A 19,169-nucleotide genomic window follows, 5' to 3' on the forward strand; every position below is an offset into this window, starting at 1 on the left:
ATAGAAAATTGGAAATACTCCAGTAAAGTAAAAGTACCTCAAAATTGTACTTAAGTACAGTACTTGAGTAAATGTACTTAGTTTCTTTTCACCACTGGTTATAACCTTGCCCACATACACGTAGCCTTAACTGCATCACACTACAGAAACAGTATGAGATATAGAGGCTGATCTATGGTTACAACTGCTTAGAAACAAAGACAATACCACCATCTAGTGTCGTGTTTAGGTTATTACATCAAATATTTTTGTAAAATGCCGTTTGAATCAGTTCATTTGACATCACACAATCACATTAAACACACCACATGGGTCACTTAAATGTTGTCGCACATTCAACACGCGTCCACAGCTTTTCTCAACAACACAAAACAATACATCAATGAATCTAAACCATGATAGACCGTAAAAGATCTAAACACAATCTTCCACGTTATCATTGTGCGACAGCAGTGACGTCATTATCAGCGACCCAAGCACTACGTTGTTTTGGTTGGACCCTCTATGGTTGGACTGGGGGATCGATTTGCTTTAGCACGTTGGCTGATCCGGTCTGGGTGTGGAGCGGAAACGGAAACGCTGCGTACATGTTATGTAGTCGTGCAAACAGCAGGATACAGTAGGCGGGCTTTAGACCGGAAATGAGTACTGAGCAGCAAGTAGAAACCACACACGGTAGGGTAGGGAGTTCGTTCATAAAATAGAAGTGTGTAAACGCAGCTGGGAGTGCTTGGATGAATAATGAATGGATACATTGATGTTTTTACATTCATGTCGACGTCGTGTAGCTGATATTCATATTATTATTATTGATGTTGTGTCACAGTCGGTGGCTTTATGTCCGTGCTGTCCTCTTCATTCTGGTTGGAACTGTTCTTCTGCAGCTTGTTCGACACTTCAATGGTAAATATCAGTGGTGGGGAAAAGTACTCACATTTGTTATTTAAGTAAAATAATCAATACTGCAATGTAGAAATGTAGAAATACTCTGTTACAAGTAAATTTACTTGAGTAAAAGTACACAAGTGCTGGTATCAAAATGTACTTGAAATACCAAAAGTAGAAAGTACTATATTCTGAACTGGTTTTGTAATAATAATCCAAATCTTAATTAACTAGTAACTAAAGCTTAAATAATTGTAGTGGAGTAAAAGTACAATATTTGCCTCTGAGTAGAACTAAAAAATAATTTTGGAAATACTCCAGTAAAGTAAAGTACCTCAACATTCTACTTAAAGGTAGGGTTTAAGTGTTAAATAGCTCTATATTGTGATATTAATCATTGCTATAGAGTGTATGTTCAGTAACAGTGTTAAATAGCTCTATATTGTGATAGTAATCATTGCTATAGAGTGTTTGTTCAGTAACAGTGTTAAATAGCTCTATATTGTGATAGTAATCATTGCTATAGAGTGTTTGTTCAGTAACAGTGTTAAATAGCTCTATATTGTGATAGTAATCATTGCTATAGAGTGTTTGTTCAGTAACGGTGTTAAATAGCTCTATATTGTGATAGTAATCATTGCTATAGAGTGTTTGTTCTCCAGCTCTTCTTTGTAAACAGAAAATACATGTTCAGGTGGTTTAACACTTTCATCCAATCAGGAGAAAGAACCCACTCATCAGCTTTTCAACTTCCAATTACACTTATTTATCCTGTTCTCTCCTGCTGGTTGGATGAAATTGGTATACAGTACAAATGTATTTTCTGTTTATTAAAGAGCCGGAGAGAAGGGTAGATCCCCGTTACTGAACAAACACTCAATAGCAATGATTACTAACGCAATATATTTAACACTTATATTTGATCAAAGAACATGCAACATCGTCAGAATATGCGTTATTCGATTATCTTCTTAGCATTGGTGAAAAAGTACTACTTTTTTTTACTTAAGTAAAAGTATCAATACTGCAATGTAGAAGTACTCTGTTACAAGTAAAAGTCTGGCATTCAAATTTTACTTTTTTTTCAAATGGCCGAATTAGGTCTGAAGTGGTTAATGTATTTTTTGTGATAATAATCAAAATCTACGAAGTAACTAGTAACTAAAGTTTTCAAATAATTCTAGTGGAATAAAAGTATAATATTTGCCTTTGAGATGTAGAGGTAAAAGTACAGAAAATTGGAAATACTCCAGTAAAGTAAAAAATACCTCAAAATTGTACTCGAGTGCAGTTCTTGAGTAAATGTACTTAGTTACTTTACACCACTGCTTCTTAGTAATTAAATCAGCTGATGATGTGCTGTGTGTGAATGGTGATGTTTATGTCAGAATCTTATGTGTTCTTCCACAGGACAAATGAGTGAGGAGACGTTGGATTATTTTCTCAGTCGGGATCTGATCAGATCCAAGGATGCAGCGCAGGTCAAGTGGGCCCACGCTGCTAACAGCAAACACAAGCTCACACAGGCTCTACAAGGTGAACCCATCATACTGTAGTAGGGATGAATGATCAAATATTACCTACCTAAGTAAGAGGCAAGAATTGTGAAAATAGCCGATTTTTATAAGCTGGCGTTGGAAGGCGTTGTGAGCTTGTAGTTCGACTATTTTCACAATATTTATCTGTCGAATCGAGTCAAACTCCTACAATATTTTTGAATTCCCTTTTGTTCTAAGCAGCAAGCTGTGCTTCGGGGTGGCTGAACATCCGCTGTAGTTTCTGTCCATTTTCAGCACTTTTCGGCACTCCACGCCACGGTTATTGTGGCCAAAATAATTGCAATTAATGATATATCCCATATAATAAAATATGTTTAAAACTATTAAAATGCCACTTTTCTTAACCACTAGCATCTCAGCATCCATATTCTGGCGGCAACATTAGCCATAAATAGCAGATCTACAAGCTCACGACACGGCCTGTTGTGAGCTTGTGGATCTGCTATTTTTGGTGAAGAGATTTTGTGTAGATGTAGTAAAGCGGTCCAAGTACAGAGCCAACAGGTCCAGTGTATGACAGACAATTCTCACAATAAATAAAGGAGCAGTTGTTATCGCAATTTTTTTCATCCCTAGACTCGAGAGATGATCCTAGATTGACATTAATCCTACATTTTTAATGAAAGAACGTTTGTCTTGTAAAACGTGACGTCTCATGTCAGCCGTTGCTTTAACCTCCAGGTGGCACTCACATGATCGAAGCGGACGTCCTCATGAGAGGTCACGACCCCAAGGAGCCCATCATGGCCCACCCCCCTGACAACGACAGTGACATCACACTGAGGGAGTGGCTTCAGGGAACAAAGACGCACACCAAAGGGATCAAACTGGACTTCAAGAGGTTGGCCATACCTTGTGTGTGTGTTCATTGTCAAGTTACTTTAAATTAGCCATGTACCGATACCATTTTCCCCTTCCCGATACCAATTCCGATACCCATAACTTGCGTATTGGTTGATACCGAGTACCTATCCGATAGCAGTATGTCATCATCACCGTTTTTTACGTCTGGAGACTCCTGTCCAGGACAGGCTTCAGACGCGCCCCCTCAGGAGACTTGGCTCAGATCTGAACCCATTTGATTTGGCATTAGGAACCCGTTGAGACCACATGCCCTTGCTGACGTCGACGCCAGGCAGGATTCGAACCCACGCCATCCGTACGAAAGGCGTGTGCTCTAACCGCTACGCTAGGGAGTATGTAATTCAAAACAAATCTAGGACAGTGTTTCTCAAAAGGGGAGTCCAGGGGCTTTCAGGGTTACTTGAGGGGTTTCTAAATGGACCCATACAGGTCTGTAACTCTGAGAGTGTACAAATGGAACCAAATGGACCCGTACGGGTCCATTTGGTTCCATTTGTACACTCTCAGAGTTATGGGGGTCCTTGAAATTGTAAAAGTTTGAGAACCACTGATCTAGGAATAAATACAAATTCCAATAATAATTGTTAAAGTTAGTAAAAACAATAACAGCAACATTACCTGAAACATTCAAAATATTACTGTAAATACATTGACTGGCCATACACGTTCCCGATCATGAACACGCGACCGCACGTTTATATTCAACATGGAGGCCCAGGCAGGCTGGTTAAAATTCTTGTTTAAAAGGTTGTTTCATCCCATAGATTACTTTTTTTCCAGACGGTCGGAACACCATATAGACATCTGTAGCATAACGGGACTACCTTTCCTTTTTTGATGCAATACAGAAACGTAAGAATTGAGCCGATCGTCCCCTCAGCCCTATCTAACAACAACAATGAGTGAGTTGTCCCTGCAGCTGTGCAGCGAGCGGATGGGTTGGGTTACAAGATGGAGCTTGTGTGAAAGTCGTATCCATCACAACTGATTTCAGTCATTTGGATTCTGTAGAGTTAACATGTCTTTCTCTTGGCTTTCTCTGAATGATGATTATACTTGGTTGTGTGCTAAGGTCACAATGTGACAGTTGTCTCCCCGGGACGGGACCCAAATTTAAAAAGTACATATTACAGGTCTTATACAGGTACAAGCAGCGAAATGTTGTTGGGACTTGTCCCGCAGATTGTGCTACATGTAACGACAGGCACAGTAACGCGAACACGGACCAATTGTGTTCGTATATAGCTACTCCACTAAGCCGGATGCACCACAGTGGATTCAAAGCCACAACCACTGTGCCACCCAAGCAGCCTGCTTTTTGAGATTTAACCACATTATCCCTGGTATCCTATTCTTGTCATAATCTGTGAAAATTCTCAGAAATAGCCCAGGTCCAATATGCTTAGTTGTAGAAGGAAGGCACTGGAGCAAACTATTTACAGGGTGCTGGCCAATAATGTGACCACGTTTCGATGTCAATACAGAGTTTGGCTTGAAGCGTGGTGGAACCCCTTTGTTCATGCTTATTTGTACCGTACCATACACCAGTGTCGCACGACGAAAATAGCCGATCTACAAGGTCACAACGTGTCGCGAATAGATCTGCTATTTTCACCGCGTGACACGGTCGTACGACAAAGACAGTCCAAATGAAACAACGCTGCTGTTTTGTGTTGTCAGTCTAGAAGCAGTGGCTCCGTCCATGGCTGTGTTGGAGGCCGTGTGGCCCGAGCTGAGCGTTCCTGTGTGGCTCAATGCAGACATTCTTCATGGACCCGGAGGCCAGCAGGCCGTACCTCTGGAAGCAGGCGCTTTCCTGGGGGAGATGGCTGCCCATGGCTCCCACCCCATGGTGCTGTCTCTGGGCTGGACCACTGGATGGACGCCTGATGCTGATAACCCAGGTGTTTACTTTGAACTCTCCGAGTTACTTTCTACACTATCGGGTCCATTTAGGAGGTTTTATTTGTCACTCACTCATACAGGTACACACAGTGACATGTCGGGTGCGTAGGGATCCTCCATTTCAGAGCTATGGCCGTTTGAATGCGGCTTTTTTTTTAAACACTTGAAAATTTTACTTTTGTGAATCCTTTAACATGGAAGCATGTATAATACGTTTTTTACGTCCTTTGCAGGTTTGGCGTTTGGACGTAAATTACGTCCATTACGTCCTTGGCAGTGAATGAGTTAATGAGGGCCAAAATTATATATATTCTTTTATTTTTGTTAAAGGGAACCGTTGTAGAATCGGACCGTTAAGAGGGAATCATTAAGTAACTGGAATCGTTAAAATCCTAAAGGATCCCAACCCACACTCATGTCCACAGACAGAACAGCAATACAGTATGCACACCATGATACTGGTAGTATTGAAACTAGGGCAATGCCCGTTGAGAACGCATGCCCCTTCGGTTATGCAATGCCCGTTGTCAGAGTACATAGTGCAGTACCCATTATCATAGTACTTGGAGGCCAATCGATGATGTCAGTACTATGACATGTTGATGGCATCAGGGATCTCCATACGACATAAAAGAGACAGACAGATCTCCATATACTGTATTGACACTAATGGGACACAGACAGACAGATACAGAGATTTGGTATTGTCACTTCCAGACAACCGGTGATCCAACCGAATTCCCACTTGGAAGAACACACCCTCAAATCCTCAGAGTTCTCAACAAGGCTGTAAATTAAGGCCTGGCCCTAACTGGGCCCTACTGGTCTGGCCCGAGGCCCGGCCCGAACAATTACCATACTTTTAGGCCCAAAACATTATATGCTTAATGCCCTCAAAGTCACGCATCCAACAAGCTTTGAACTGAGCAGATTGGACCAAAACATCTTGAAAACGGCCACTTTCACTGATTTTCGATCGCCGATTTTCGATTGAGTTTTGGCCATTGTTGCCTGTATTTCTTTAATAACGCGGGCTAGGAAGGTCGGACGGCGACAAACTAGATACCTGAGGAGAGTTCACTTTGAGCTGCATCCAACACATCCACTACCATTTCCACCGGCCTTACCGTTAGTGGCAGTTGAACTTATTTTTTGGGGGGGTAATAGGATTTTCTTAATTTATTTGATTATTTCTTCACGGAACCCCAGGCTCGGCCCAGCCCGAAAATGTAGGGTTGGGTTCGGGCAGAATTTGAGAACTCTAATACACATGCCAAGTCTGAAGTAGATCAGTCAGACGGTACTCGAGTTATGTTACAATGGCATAGATAAAAAGAATAAGAAAAAGATGGGGGTTTAATTTAATATACATCCTTTTGATGCACCTGTTCTGTACACCTTGTTCTGCACATATTGTCAGTCAGTCAATCAATCAAACAATCAATAAAAAAAAAAACTATCCACTAGCTTTCTGTGAACTGTGAATCTGGGGAGAAAAGGAACAAAACTATCATAAACAGTGATTCAGAACTATCAAAGAAACTGCAGCTCATAATATGGCAGAGCAACAAACTATCCAGCAGGGGGAGTACTCGCATAGCATACAGGAGGAGATACACATCAGAGTTATCATAGTTAACTAAAATTAATGAAATATTGATAACTATTATTGACAAAACATTTAGTTAACTGAAATGAATATAAAAATGAGGCTTTGCAAAACAAAACAAAAACAAACCTAAAAGCAACTAAAATCATAGAGAAAATATCCAATATTTTCAACATCTTCAAAAATAGGGAAAATAGCCAATCTACAATCTTAAAAGTCCATAAATTGTCACTTTAGAAATGTGCACGTACCCTGTATACACGTATACTGTATGTTGGTTTGTTTACTGTTGAGTGAGAAAACAACGTGGCACATTAAGCTAATCATCTGACGCCCCCCCCCCCCCCCCCCAAATAAATAAATAAATACAAATATTTTAGGGACTCCCCTGGGGGTCGTGACCTCCAGTTTGGGAACCATTACTCTTAACAAAATGATGTATATATGTTTCCTCCCTCTCAGGGTACAGCTGGGAGATGGTGCGTGAGATGGAGGTGGTTTGTAAAAGCCTGCAGCATCCGGTCACCTTCCCAGTGAGAGCCAGCCTTTTGTCCAAGTCTCTGTCCCAGCTCACATGGCTGCTGCAGCAGTCAGACAGGTATGACACATGGATTAACCCATTCAACCCGGGAACGCATCTGTGTCACTCTAGATTTCTTTTGCTATTCAAAAATAGCAGATATACAAGCTCATAGCGCAGCTTTTCTCCCCCTCCCATTCCTTTTGCCGACCTCCTGGTTATCTCCTCCTTTATTTTACTGCGGTACTCTGAGATCCCCATGGCTATGCCCACATCCACCTCCTCCCTCCTCAGGGCCTCTTTGGCTGCCAAATGAGCTGCCTTGTTGCCCTCCACCCCCATCCAGTGTCGCCAGGTTGGTTTTGACTGCACCCCATAGTCTTAAGGCTGAGTGGATCATTAAGCTACTAATATAGACTGAAGTAATTAAAGCGAGTCATGTTTGCATGTTTGGAATTGGAACAGCTGAAATCATCGGGCCGCATTAAGTGAAGGTGGGGGTCACATGTGGCCCCTGGGCCGCCAGTTGCCCATGTATGCTATAGGCTCTATTTCTTTCCCTCACTGCCTCATCACACCCTTTATTCCACCATGGAACACTCTTTCGTTTTACAGTTTTCTTTTTCCTTGGAATGCAGTGATTATCCCTTATCACCTCACTATTGTTCCACTCTTCTATTGTACTGTCCAGTCCCCTTCTACACCCCTCAGCAAATTCATCCCATTTAGCTTTGCTATAATTTAGTGGTCTTGGTCTCATATCTTCCTCCACTATCAAGGGCTGGCCAAATCCCACCACTATCGGGACGTGGTCACTTCCTATTGTGTTCTCTTCAATGGTTTCCCACCCCCCTTTCCCTGCTAACTCAGGAGAGGCTATAGCTAAATCAATGCATGACACCCTCCCCGTTCTAATATCATACCTAGTCACCCCATTCGGATGCTATCAATGCATTGAATGGGAGATTATCAGGTTTTATCACACCATTGAATGGGCGAGGTAGGCAACATACTGATATACCCGTGATTTATCAGACCATTCATTGGGTGTTATCAAGACATACTGACCTACCGACAGAGATGACTTAAAAAGTTCAGTTTCGGTTTCGGACCCTGACGGAGGCGCCCAGTCTCAAGCGAACTGGAGCCACGTGAGGGACCACCGAGCGAGCTAAAGCGAGCGAGTTGCCGTCCCGAGCGTTGCGACGTTTGCATGAGACTACTCAGCGCCGTTCGAGTTAAGTATCGATAGGCGCAGAATCGTAAATCATGTTGTAGGGACTGCTCCGCCTCCGAGTTGGTCAGTAGCTCCTGATTACACCGAATAAATGGTCTGATGAATCACAGGTAGGTCAGTATGTCGCCTACTCGCCCATTCAATGGTCTGATAAACCGTGATAATCTCAATGCATTGATAGCATTTGAAGCCGGTGACCTAGTTGGCCTCCCATCATTCATACACACCAACCCACACCTATCCATTAGTTCCTCTACCACTTCGCCATTCTTATCCCTGTCTTCGCTCCCCGACAGTGGGTTATGTGCATTAAAATCACCCACCCATATCACTGGAGTCCCCACCTCATCTACTACCTTTTCTAACTCATTCACACTAAGCTGCATACACGATTTATACAAGTTAACCACATTCATCCTACCGTGCTCCCACCACACCCTCACTGCCAAACACTCCAGGGGGGTTGTAAATGCCACCCGTTGGTATTGCATCCCTGTGTAGCCAGTGTTGCCAACTCTCGTGAGAGAAATAAGCCAACCCACCTCCAAAAATAAGCCAAATATTGCGAGAAAAATAAGCCGACATGGCAACACTGGTTGTAGCGGGCTTGTTATGACAAGTGACCGCAAGCACTCAACTACATGGCCAGTAAGGGTCACACACAGTGGAAGAGGGTCAGCACGCGCTGCTCTGATCTGATAGAAAATATATTTTGTACACTGAGCGGAAGCCACGCCCCTCTAGTCGATATTTTTTTCAATATTCGAGGAATATTCGATATTCGAATATTACTTTACCAGCCCTAACACACACACACACACTCACACTCACACTCTCACACACACACACACACACACACACACTTGGGCTGTCAGTTTTCCTCTATAATCCCATTCAAGTGTCAATGCTTTATTATTTTTAATATTCAAATATATTCTAATATTTTATATCTCTGCTGTCGGGCAGAAACCAGCTAACTCCAAAATGTAAAATTGTTATTTTTTCAGGAAATTAAGAAAACCTTATATTTTTTAAAACAAAGCAATACTGCCTCATCAAAGTTGGTATTGTGACTTTATATATTGTCAGATACTTGCATGTGTCATTATATTATCACCACTTTAACCCAATCCAGCTTAAGTGGAGTTGGGAGGTTTTATCCATCATTGATAACAACAGCTGACAATGGATCTCCAAGCTCACAATGCATAAATGCATCACAACGCGTGAATTAATGCCCTGATGCTTCATGACACTGCTTGGCCTACAATAGACCCCTTAACGGACGACGTCACACTGGTTGCAAGCATCATACTGGTTGCAAATGAAACCCATTCTGTCTCGCATTCGTTTCGCTAGGACGCACAGCACTAGCCAACACACAAGAGGGGGTCGGGTGTGCTGAAACCAGCGCACCCCAAAACAACAGGTTGAGAATTGATTGCATGAAACAATCACCTGTGCATCCAGTGTCAATTAGGGTTGGGACCCGGAACCGGTTATTTTTCCGAACCGGTTCCGAGATTGAAGAACCGGAGCCGGTTCCATCGTATTTGCATTAACGGTTCCCGCAAACGGTTCCTGGAATTTCTCATCTGTCTTCATTTGGCTCAGCTGTGTGCATGCAAGCGGACTGTGGTGACGTTACGCCTACACGTGTGAGTGGGGTGGATAGCCCACAGATCTAGGATCATAATAGTGTCCTTTTAGTGTGACGGAGTGAATATTGTCAGGACAGCAGCATATCGTACACACAAAAATCCTCACAACACAAGTGTGGTTGGACTTTACAAGAGAGGAAAATGAGCATGCAAAGTGCATGAAATGCAGTGCAATCCTTTCGTGGTAGCACGTCGACTTTAAGTAAATCTCTCCACCAGAGACACAAAGGTTAATCTTATCTAGTCATTCTACCGTGTAGAGTCCCCAGATCGCAACGAACGGTCTGGGTGAGCGAGATGCTCCTAATTATCTCGCCCCTAAACACAGTCGCCCCGGATCGCAACGAACGGTCTCGGGGTCAGCCATCTGCTCCTAAACAGGTGGAGAGCATTTATTTGTCTCCACTGTTGAACGTGCACCCTCTAAGTGCATATCTGCATGTACATAATTATATTGCTGTTGCATAATTAATTACTAACTAGAGGTTAGGGCCGCAAAGCGGGGAGAGAGGAGAGGCCAGAGAGGGCCGGACGGTGTGTGTGTGTGTGTGAGAGAGAGAGAGAGAGAGAGAGAGAGATGAGAGAGAGAGAGAGAGAGAGAGAGAGAGAGAGGAGAGAGAGAGAGAGAGAGAGAGAGAGAGAGAGAGAGAGAGAGAGAGAGAGATGAGAGAGAGAGAGAGAGAGAGAGAGAGAGAGAGAGAGAGAGAGAAGAGAGAGAGAGAGAGAGAGAGAGAGAGAGAGAGAGAGAGAGAGAGACGAGAGAGAGAGAGAGAGAGAGAGAGAGAGAGAGAGAGAGAGCTAACGAGTCCCAACCCTAGTAAACAAATAATTGATCTATAATAAGCAGGACTTCAAATAACTTCTGCAAAGAGGGGGTTCACGGAGTTTCAGTAGAACTAGCAAGAGAAATGCTATATGAACTCATTTCTTGTCACATTGCTCTCCTCAGAAAACACAAAATTTTAGAAATATAATGAATTGTTTACTTTACAACTTTTTCGGGTTTATTGGGGCTATCTCTCCTCTGTGACCCATCACCGCTTTATGTCTGTGCATTCCTGTCTAGTGTCTGTTTCTTCGGTGTACAACGGTGTCGCACAGGGAACACAGCTGACCTACAAGCCCACACCGCATTGCATGTGGGATTGTTGTGGGCTTGCAGATCGGCTGAGGCGGGGGCCACAGCTCAACTGCATGGTGAAGTCAGGGACGGATTGGGTAAAAAGGGGAGAGAAGCAGCCATGGGAGACGAATGAAGGCAAATGTGAGCTGTCTGTAACCATATCTACTGTATTGTCAACCTCTCTCTGTCATTTAAGCACATAATAACCCCCTTCATAGTTGTATATGAATTATTGGTATATGTTTTAAAATAACTACCTGACTTGTTTTTTGTTTTCTTTAAGGTACTCTCTGACGGTATGGGACGAACCAAAATGACCAGTTTGTGGTCCAGGACTTACTGCCCTACAGACAAGAGTTGACAAGAGCAAGATTTACTTTGACCCTACCAGAGGAAATGTTCCTTCATATAAATAACCATTATGACACACTATCATGAAAATGAAAAAGGGCAAACATGCTGAAAGACAATCCGGTGTTTGCAGTGTAGCAGTTCTTCTATGTGAAACACAAGAGATAAGAGATTACATTGATGAATCCCTGTCTTTAACCACTCCCAATTTAGACTTAAGCTATTGAAAAGTAGCAGATCTACAAGCTTGCAGAGGTGCACATTTTGAATATTATTTGCAAGTTTAATTTGAAAATGTTCACCCATATGTTGACATGGCCCAAGACACAGGTTGAAAGTGGTCACTATTATGACTAGGGATGGGGTGATATGAAAAACTCTATTTATATAGTACATTTAAAAACAACCGTATAGTCAACCAAATTGCTGCACAAGTGCAACAACAAACAAAACAAAGCAATACATACAAGGCGAGAGAGATATCTGTATAAACACATAACAAGTGTTCATAACTGTATAAACGCATGTATCCACATGTGCACAAGACACACAACACACACACACACACACACACACACACACACTGGCCTATACCTGTACTCCCAAGTACACATATTAAAGGTAAAGATGAGAGATGATTACATTGAAGTTAAGCACACATTAATTAATCACAACATATAATAAGATTATTTTTATTTGTTATATACATTTTATTTTCACGATTTTTGTAACCCATTTTTTCACCCAGTGCCAATTGCCTAAACTGTAATCCTGGGCGCTACTCTCCCTCTGCCAGCCTGGGAGAGCCCCGAACTGAGGCTTGTGCTTCCTTCAGTGCATGAGGAGTGAGCAGGCCGCTTCTTATCACCTGACAGGGGAGTTTCCCCGGTGGGATGTAGTGCGTGGAAGGAACACGTTATTCCAACCAGTTGCTTTCCCTTCCATCAGGCACACATATGAAAGCCAACTTTCATATGTACATGCAAATGAGTGTGTGTGTGGCAAGGTTAGGGAAGCCACCAGGCTAGTGGTACACTGAAACACAGAAACCAAGGCAGAGTGAAGCCTGTAGGCATATTTATTTGAGAATAAAGGCCGGCCTGGGGTGTAGGAGCAGGGTGAAGGGCTCAGGGTAGGTGAGGGTGTTTCGCTCCGCGGTAGGGGTAGGCCGTAGGGTAGGGGCCAAGTCGGGAGAGACCATCCGCGTTGCCATGGGCTGATCCAGCTCTGTGTTGCACATTAAAGGAGAAATCTTGGGAGGGCCAGAAACCATCTGGTGACTTTAGCATTGGTGTCCCCGGGCACGAGCCATCCACTGCAGAGGGGCATGGTCCGTCACCAGGGTGAAGTGCCGTCCCAAGAGGTAGTAGCGAAGGGCAGTGATGGCCCACTTCACTGCCAGGGCCTCAGGCTCAACAGCTGAATAACAGCCCTGGCACGGCTCAACTTCTTACTCACAAAAGACAACTGGATGCTCCTCACCGCCAAAGACCTGAGACGGCCCGAACCCCATCTCGGAGGCATCCGCCTGCACAATGAAGGCCAGGTCAAAGTGTGGGGTGCGGAGAGCACCGGCTCTGAACACAGCTCTGTTTTAAAGAAGTTCGAGGTCCGTTGAAGGCTTCAAGGTTATTTAAGGCACCAAAGTCGTTTTCACATGGAGCTTGAGAAATGAGATTTTGCTGTATAACATATGTGTAACACCGTTGTTGTCTCCAGTGGTGGTATTGGGCACTACAGTTCCTCCGTGAGAATAACAGAACACACCATCCTTATATTTTTCTGTGTTCATATGAAAATAAGAGGCAGGGTGAGTTCCAGGCGGGGACTCTGTTAGTGTGAGCAGCAGGAAGGCCGTCTAAGCAGGCCCTGTGGATAATCAGTCAGTAGCTCGTCAAAAACTTGTTGCAGCGTAATGTTCCTGTCCTTAAATTTTGAGTCCCATTAGACGATAGGTTTAACAGAAAGCTCAGTTGTGCTAGTATTCCCGAATTTCCCGTTGCCCAGATCTGTTTTATATACTGTCAATGAGTATAAGCATCACCATGCTGCCGGTAACTAGCCTAGCCTAGTCTGTCAAGCTCAACCTGAGTCGTCATCATGTTGCTTCTTCTGACTGTCCTGTTCCTGGACCAGATATGACTCCCACTGGTGCAGCCTGCTCCTTCTGACTGTCCCTGTTCCTGGACCAGTTATGACTCCCACTGGTGCAGCCTGCTCCTTCAACTCTGTCCAAGATACCCAGAAAATAGTAGGATGAGGAAAATGTGGCTCAGCATTTCTCCTGTCTTCTCCTTCTCACTGTTTGACTGGAAGTGAGGGCAGTGAGGTCTTTTATCCTGGGCTGGGAACGAGCCACAGCTGCGGCCCGTCGGTTCCTCCTCCCTCTCCTCAGCTGTGGTGAGTTGCCCTATGAGCCTGCTTCCCAAGCCCATGGCTTCTGTGTGGGGAGGGGCCAGAGTGAGACGGGGACATCCAGGGGTTCTGCCACAGTGTGTATTCTCATAGTCCCCCACCATCACCTTGAACACTGGGGATCTCCCTAGTCTGAGACCTGACCCCATAGACTATCGACTTGTTTTTTTAGGTGTAGGGATAACCTGTTGTCAATCAGCCATGAGCTGATTTGGTTAAGGTCCTCGGTACCTCAACTTGAGCTCCTCCTCCACCTTGCCAGATTTGAGAAGGCTTTTGTATCCTCTTTTTTTGCTGGGCTTTGAGCCTGGCGCCAGTGTTAATTTAGTCGACTAAAAACTATGACACAAAATGTTCTTCGACCACCGTTTTTCACTGATAAACGAAATAAAAATTTGAGGAAAAATTAAGCCATGATGACTAAAAGTATGACTAAATATCATTGACAATTTCATCAACAAATTTAAACTAGACTAAAATGTTATGGAGGGACTAGTGGAGAAGAGATCCAGTAGAACCAAGTATAAATCAGGCATTACGATGCCATCAAGGCCTGCCAAAAAGTAATTTTAGTCTACTAAATCAACTGTAGATTTAGTCCACTAAAACCCTATATTTAGTCAACTAAAACTAGACTGAAACTAAAATATTTCAGATGACTAAAACCAAATGGAATTTTATTCAAAAGACTGACTAAAACTACCACAAAATGTGCTGTCAAAATCAAGACTGCTCCGCACATTGTGGCTGGAGATCTTTGCAGCGCTGTGTGCTTCTGCCACATTGTTCTTCCATTCTTTAACCTTTGATCGGCATATAGCTGAACTTGCTGGCTGCAGCTGTGTTCTGTTTTAGACAGAGTGAGGTGGGTGTTTTGTTTGATTTACATAAAGTAATTTAATCTGGGTGGCCTTCATTTAAAAAAATAATATATATATATATATATATATATATATATATATATAGCCCTCTCCTTTGGAATGTTGGAAGTGCTTGCTCATCTCTTGTGTGAGAATTGAAACTGGGTTGTCCACCTGAATATAAATTGTCCAGAACTGCCAGGAGCTCTTCTTTTTTGATGAGACAATATGACCAGATAGGCTTTTCACTTTGTAGAATCTTGCCCCATCTACGTACGGTATAGGTGGTGGCGCGCTTCTTGCCTTTCCTGGCTTTGTCCTGGGTTGGCTCCCACAATGTCAGTTTCGTGCCACTAGTTACGGGTGCCTCACGCAGTGCCCTGCCAGCCTCATCCTTCTCTTGTCTTGTCTTAAGACCTTGTCTGTGACCGGTGGTAGGTCCCTGTAGAGGACCACATTTCTGATGTGGTCCGCCCATGTGGCACCTACTGTAGTGCCATTCATAGCAACCGTGTGTAGACTCCATCCAAGGCCCTTTCCTGTTGTGCTGTGAGGGTCCATGTCTCAGCCACATACAGCAGCACTGACTCCACTGTTAGCTACGAACAGCTGCGCGTCTTGAGGTCTTCGCCTATGTCAGATATACACACTCTCCTCATCCCATGCAGGGCATCCAGGCAAGTGCCCTCCGGACCTTCAGGTCCATTTTATGACGGACACTTTCACGATAAATTTGAATTCCCCCAATATTATTGTGAGCATTTTGTTTATCGCATTCCCCAATATGATTGTGAGCATTTTGTTTATCACAATCGCAATAAACTATAATAACGATTATCGTCCCGTCCCTAATTACGACAGGCCCAGAATAGGGATGTTCGTGTCAATGTGATTAACCACTTTCAACCTAGCGTCTCCATTGTGGGGCCATGTCATGATAGGCCAACTTTTGAGCATTCTGTGAAAATAGCACATCTACAAGCTCAATTTTGTTTTTCATTCTTGCGTTACTTGTAACCCGTTACTACCCACCCCTAACAAACACACACACAAAATTGCGAGGTTTGCTTTGTGGGCATTACCATTGCATGATGATGTCAGTCATTGTGTGTAGGAAGAGTGGTTAGTCAGTTTGACTGAATTACAGAAGGTAGTCTCTCATAGCCTGACGATCAGAGATCTCTGCCGTCTGATATGTCTGGTGACATCTAAATTCTCTTAATGAGGTGAACGCTTGTGAGCTTGTAGATCGGCTATTCAGCAAAGAGATTTGGTCTAGAGCGGTGGTTCTCAACCTGTGGGTCAAAACGAAAGAAAAGGAAAAAAGTCCATTATTGCATCAAAAGTAAACAAACTAAATCAAATGGGTTCAGACCTGAGCCAAGTCTCCTGCAGGAGGCGCGTCTGAACCCTGTCCTGGATGGGAGTCTCCAGACGTAAAAACAGATGATGTGAGGCGTTGTGAGCTTGTAGATCCGCTATTTTCACGATATGTGTCTGTGGAACCGAAAATGTAATGCCTCAACACCTACATTCCAAGTGCTTGTCAGGGTGGGGGGTCCCCAGTTCAAATATGATCATTTTGGGGGGTCATGGCCTGAAAAGGTTGAGAACCACTGATGTAGAGGGGAAAAAGGAGGGAACCAAGTATAGACCCCTGGGGGACTCCAGTCAACAAAGTGTATATAGGGTTTGAGTGGTTAGATCCAGTTCTGATATTTAGAATTGTGATGAGACGGGATGCAACTTAGCACTCCTTGCAAGTTGCAAGGAGTGCAAAAATGTACTTGAGTAAAAGTACAAAAGTATTGGCATCAAAATGTACTTAAAGGCATTCTAGGTAACGTTTTCAACAAAACTAAAGTTAAATTGTATGTCTTTTGTGAGTGGCAAAAGTTTCACAACACCCACTCCATGAATTTCACCCCCGGAAGCCTTTTATTTATATATTTTCTATTGAACGTGGACGGGGGGGACTTTCCCGGGAAAATGACGTTCCTGGCCAACGTCATGACGTCGTGGCCGACGTTTAGTGACGTCGGCCAGGAACTACCGCAACGGTTTCCTGTTTGGCCAGGAACTATCGCGCTAATAACAAAAAGGAACCTCACGCTGATTTTAAGAGAATGTAGGATTGGAAGATCGAAAAAGAACAGAAAAAGAAAGCACAGCTCATGGTAACTAATGCTCCACTGGCTAAGAGAAACGATCCGTAGATAGTATAAAACAATTAAAAGATCGCTTTTTGAAACGCTTCCGGCTTCCGGTGAAAACGAATGGAATTCTGGGTAATCGAGGACTACGGAAATTGTATGCAGTGACGGTAGTGACCAGCAGAGGTTGCTAAAAATCGTTATTTGTGATTCTGCATTGTACAACTTTAAAGTACCAAAAGGAGAAAGTACTCATTATGCAGATTTTCCCATTTCACACATTTGTATACATATCTTTTGAAAATAGCAGATCTACAAGCTCACAATGCGTCGTGACTCATTGTGAGCTTGTAGATCGGCTATTTTCAAATGGCCAAAATGTATATAGGGCTAAAGTGGATTAAAGGGATGGTTCACCCATGCTATATTCTGTTGCAAGTTGCAACAAAATTAAAAGACACATGATTGTTTACAGTATACATTCCAAATCCGCCCCTGTAGATGTCAGGGATGAGCACAAACTCATGTTTTCTTCTTCCTGTTACATTCTCCTAATGTAGTTAATGTAAAAAAGACAATGTGATTTTGACATCATTAAAGGTGTGTGGTATTGTTGGTTAAAACACAACTTTTGTTTAGTGTGTTGTAAACGGTTACAGTAGTTTGTTCAGTAACAGGGGTCTGCCTGTCTCTCAGGATCTTAAATAAACTGAAAATACATCATCCAATCCAGCACTGCATCAAAGACCATAAACGGCTTCAGTTTTATAGTGTTCCAGTTCCAATTTTGTCTGTTTATTAATTTGTTTCATCACTTCCAATTTCACTTGCTTATCCTGTATGAGTTGATACAGGATTGATTGGACGATATCAGGTCGGGATATCTAAAGAACTAAAGAGCTGGAGGTACAAGGAGACCCCTGTTGCTGAACAAACACTCTAACACTCACCAAGTGCCACACTACGAGCTTGTAGATCTTCTATTTTTTTGAAAAATAGTGGAAAATGTGTGCTGGACCATATTTTGAGATGGGGGGTCCGCGGCCAAATGCATATCATTTGGGGGGTCCTTGACATGAAAAAAGTTTGAGAACCACTGATAGTTTTCTTTTTCTTTTCAAAAAGCTGTTAGGATTTAGAAGACATTTGTAGAATCCCCCAGAAGCAAATATTTTAGTTAAAAATTTTCGCTTTAAAAAATATATATATTCAAAGATTTTCACACATTTTCAAACGTTTAAAAAAATAGCAGATCTACAAGCTCATAGTGTGGCACGCTTGTAGATCTGCTATTTTTGAATAGCCAAAGAAATCTAGTATTCATACCAGTGCATTTTGTTTCACTGAAGTGTTCCAACACAAATCTCACGTCTGAACTGACTTTAAGTCTACCCCAAAACATTAAAGGTGATGCAAGTGATACATTTGTAACGAATTATAAATGATGCTTCAAAGCACAGTTGTCGATGCAAGGTTTATTGAGAGCAATGTACCAGATAACGCACAACTAAATGTGCAGAACTGCTTTTAGATCACATTAAAATATCACCATTAGCCAGATAATTATTTCGGGTTCAAAGTGAACCATATAGTATACACTTTTATCCATAGAAAGTGCAATAATAGAAATATGATTGTCTCGATGTCTCATTTAAATGATTATGCTTTATCATTATACTGTAGGCTATGTGTGGTCATGTCAGCCAAACATGTTCCTTTCTCTCACACTCCACTCATTATTTTTAAATGCATAATAAATATATTATTGGGGAAAATGATGTCAGTCATTCCTTTTTTTAACCCATTAAGACAGGGAACACATACTGTGTCAGTATGCGTATGTATTATTTTTTTTAAAGCCAACATTTGTAACTCAAATCTTTGCTTCTGGAGGATTCTACAAATGCCTTTTAAATCCTAAGATTTTTTTGTTTTGTTGCTATAATCAGTTAGCCTGGTATCCAGCCTGCTTCGCTACGTTCGGCGAACTTTTTTTTCTCTCTTCGCTTCTCAGTCTGGAAAGCCTC

At 42.7% G+C, this 19,169-nt stretch overlaps 1 protein-coding gene across 1 annotated transcript; it reads left to right on the plus strand.

The window, feature by feature from the left end:
• Positions 1–693: 693 nt before the first annotated feature.
• On the plus strand, positions 694–16,270 carry fam151b (family with sequence similarity 151 member B). The gene is given in 7 exon segments (XM_080432075.1): positions 694–903; positions 2,296–2,421; positions 3,126–3,285; positions 4,989–5,212; positions 7,285–7,420; positions 11,647–11,665; positions 11,667–16,270. Coding segments are annotated over 7 exon segments (891 nt in total). The 5' UTR covers positions 694–812; the 3' UTR covers positions 11,802–16,270.
• The last annotated feature ends 2,899 nt before the right edge of the window (positions 16,271–19,169 follow it).

The sequence above is a fragment of the Gymnoscopelus braueri genome (assembly GCF_963280865.1).
Source record: "Gymnoscopelus braueri genome assembly, chromosome: 7".
Classification (NCBI taxonomy): domain Eukaryota; kingdom Metazoa; phylum Chordata; class Actinopteri; order Myctophiformes; family Myctophidae; genus Gymnoscopelus; species Gymnoscopelus braueri.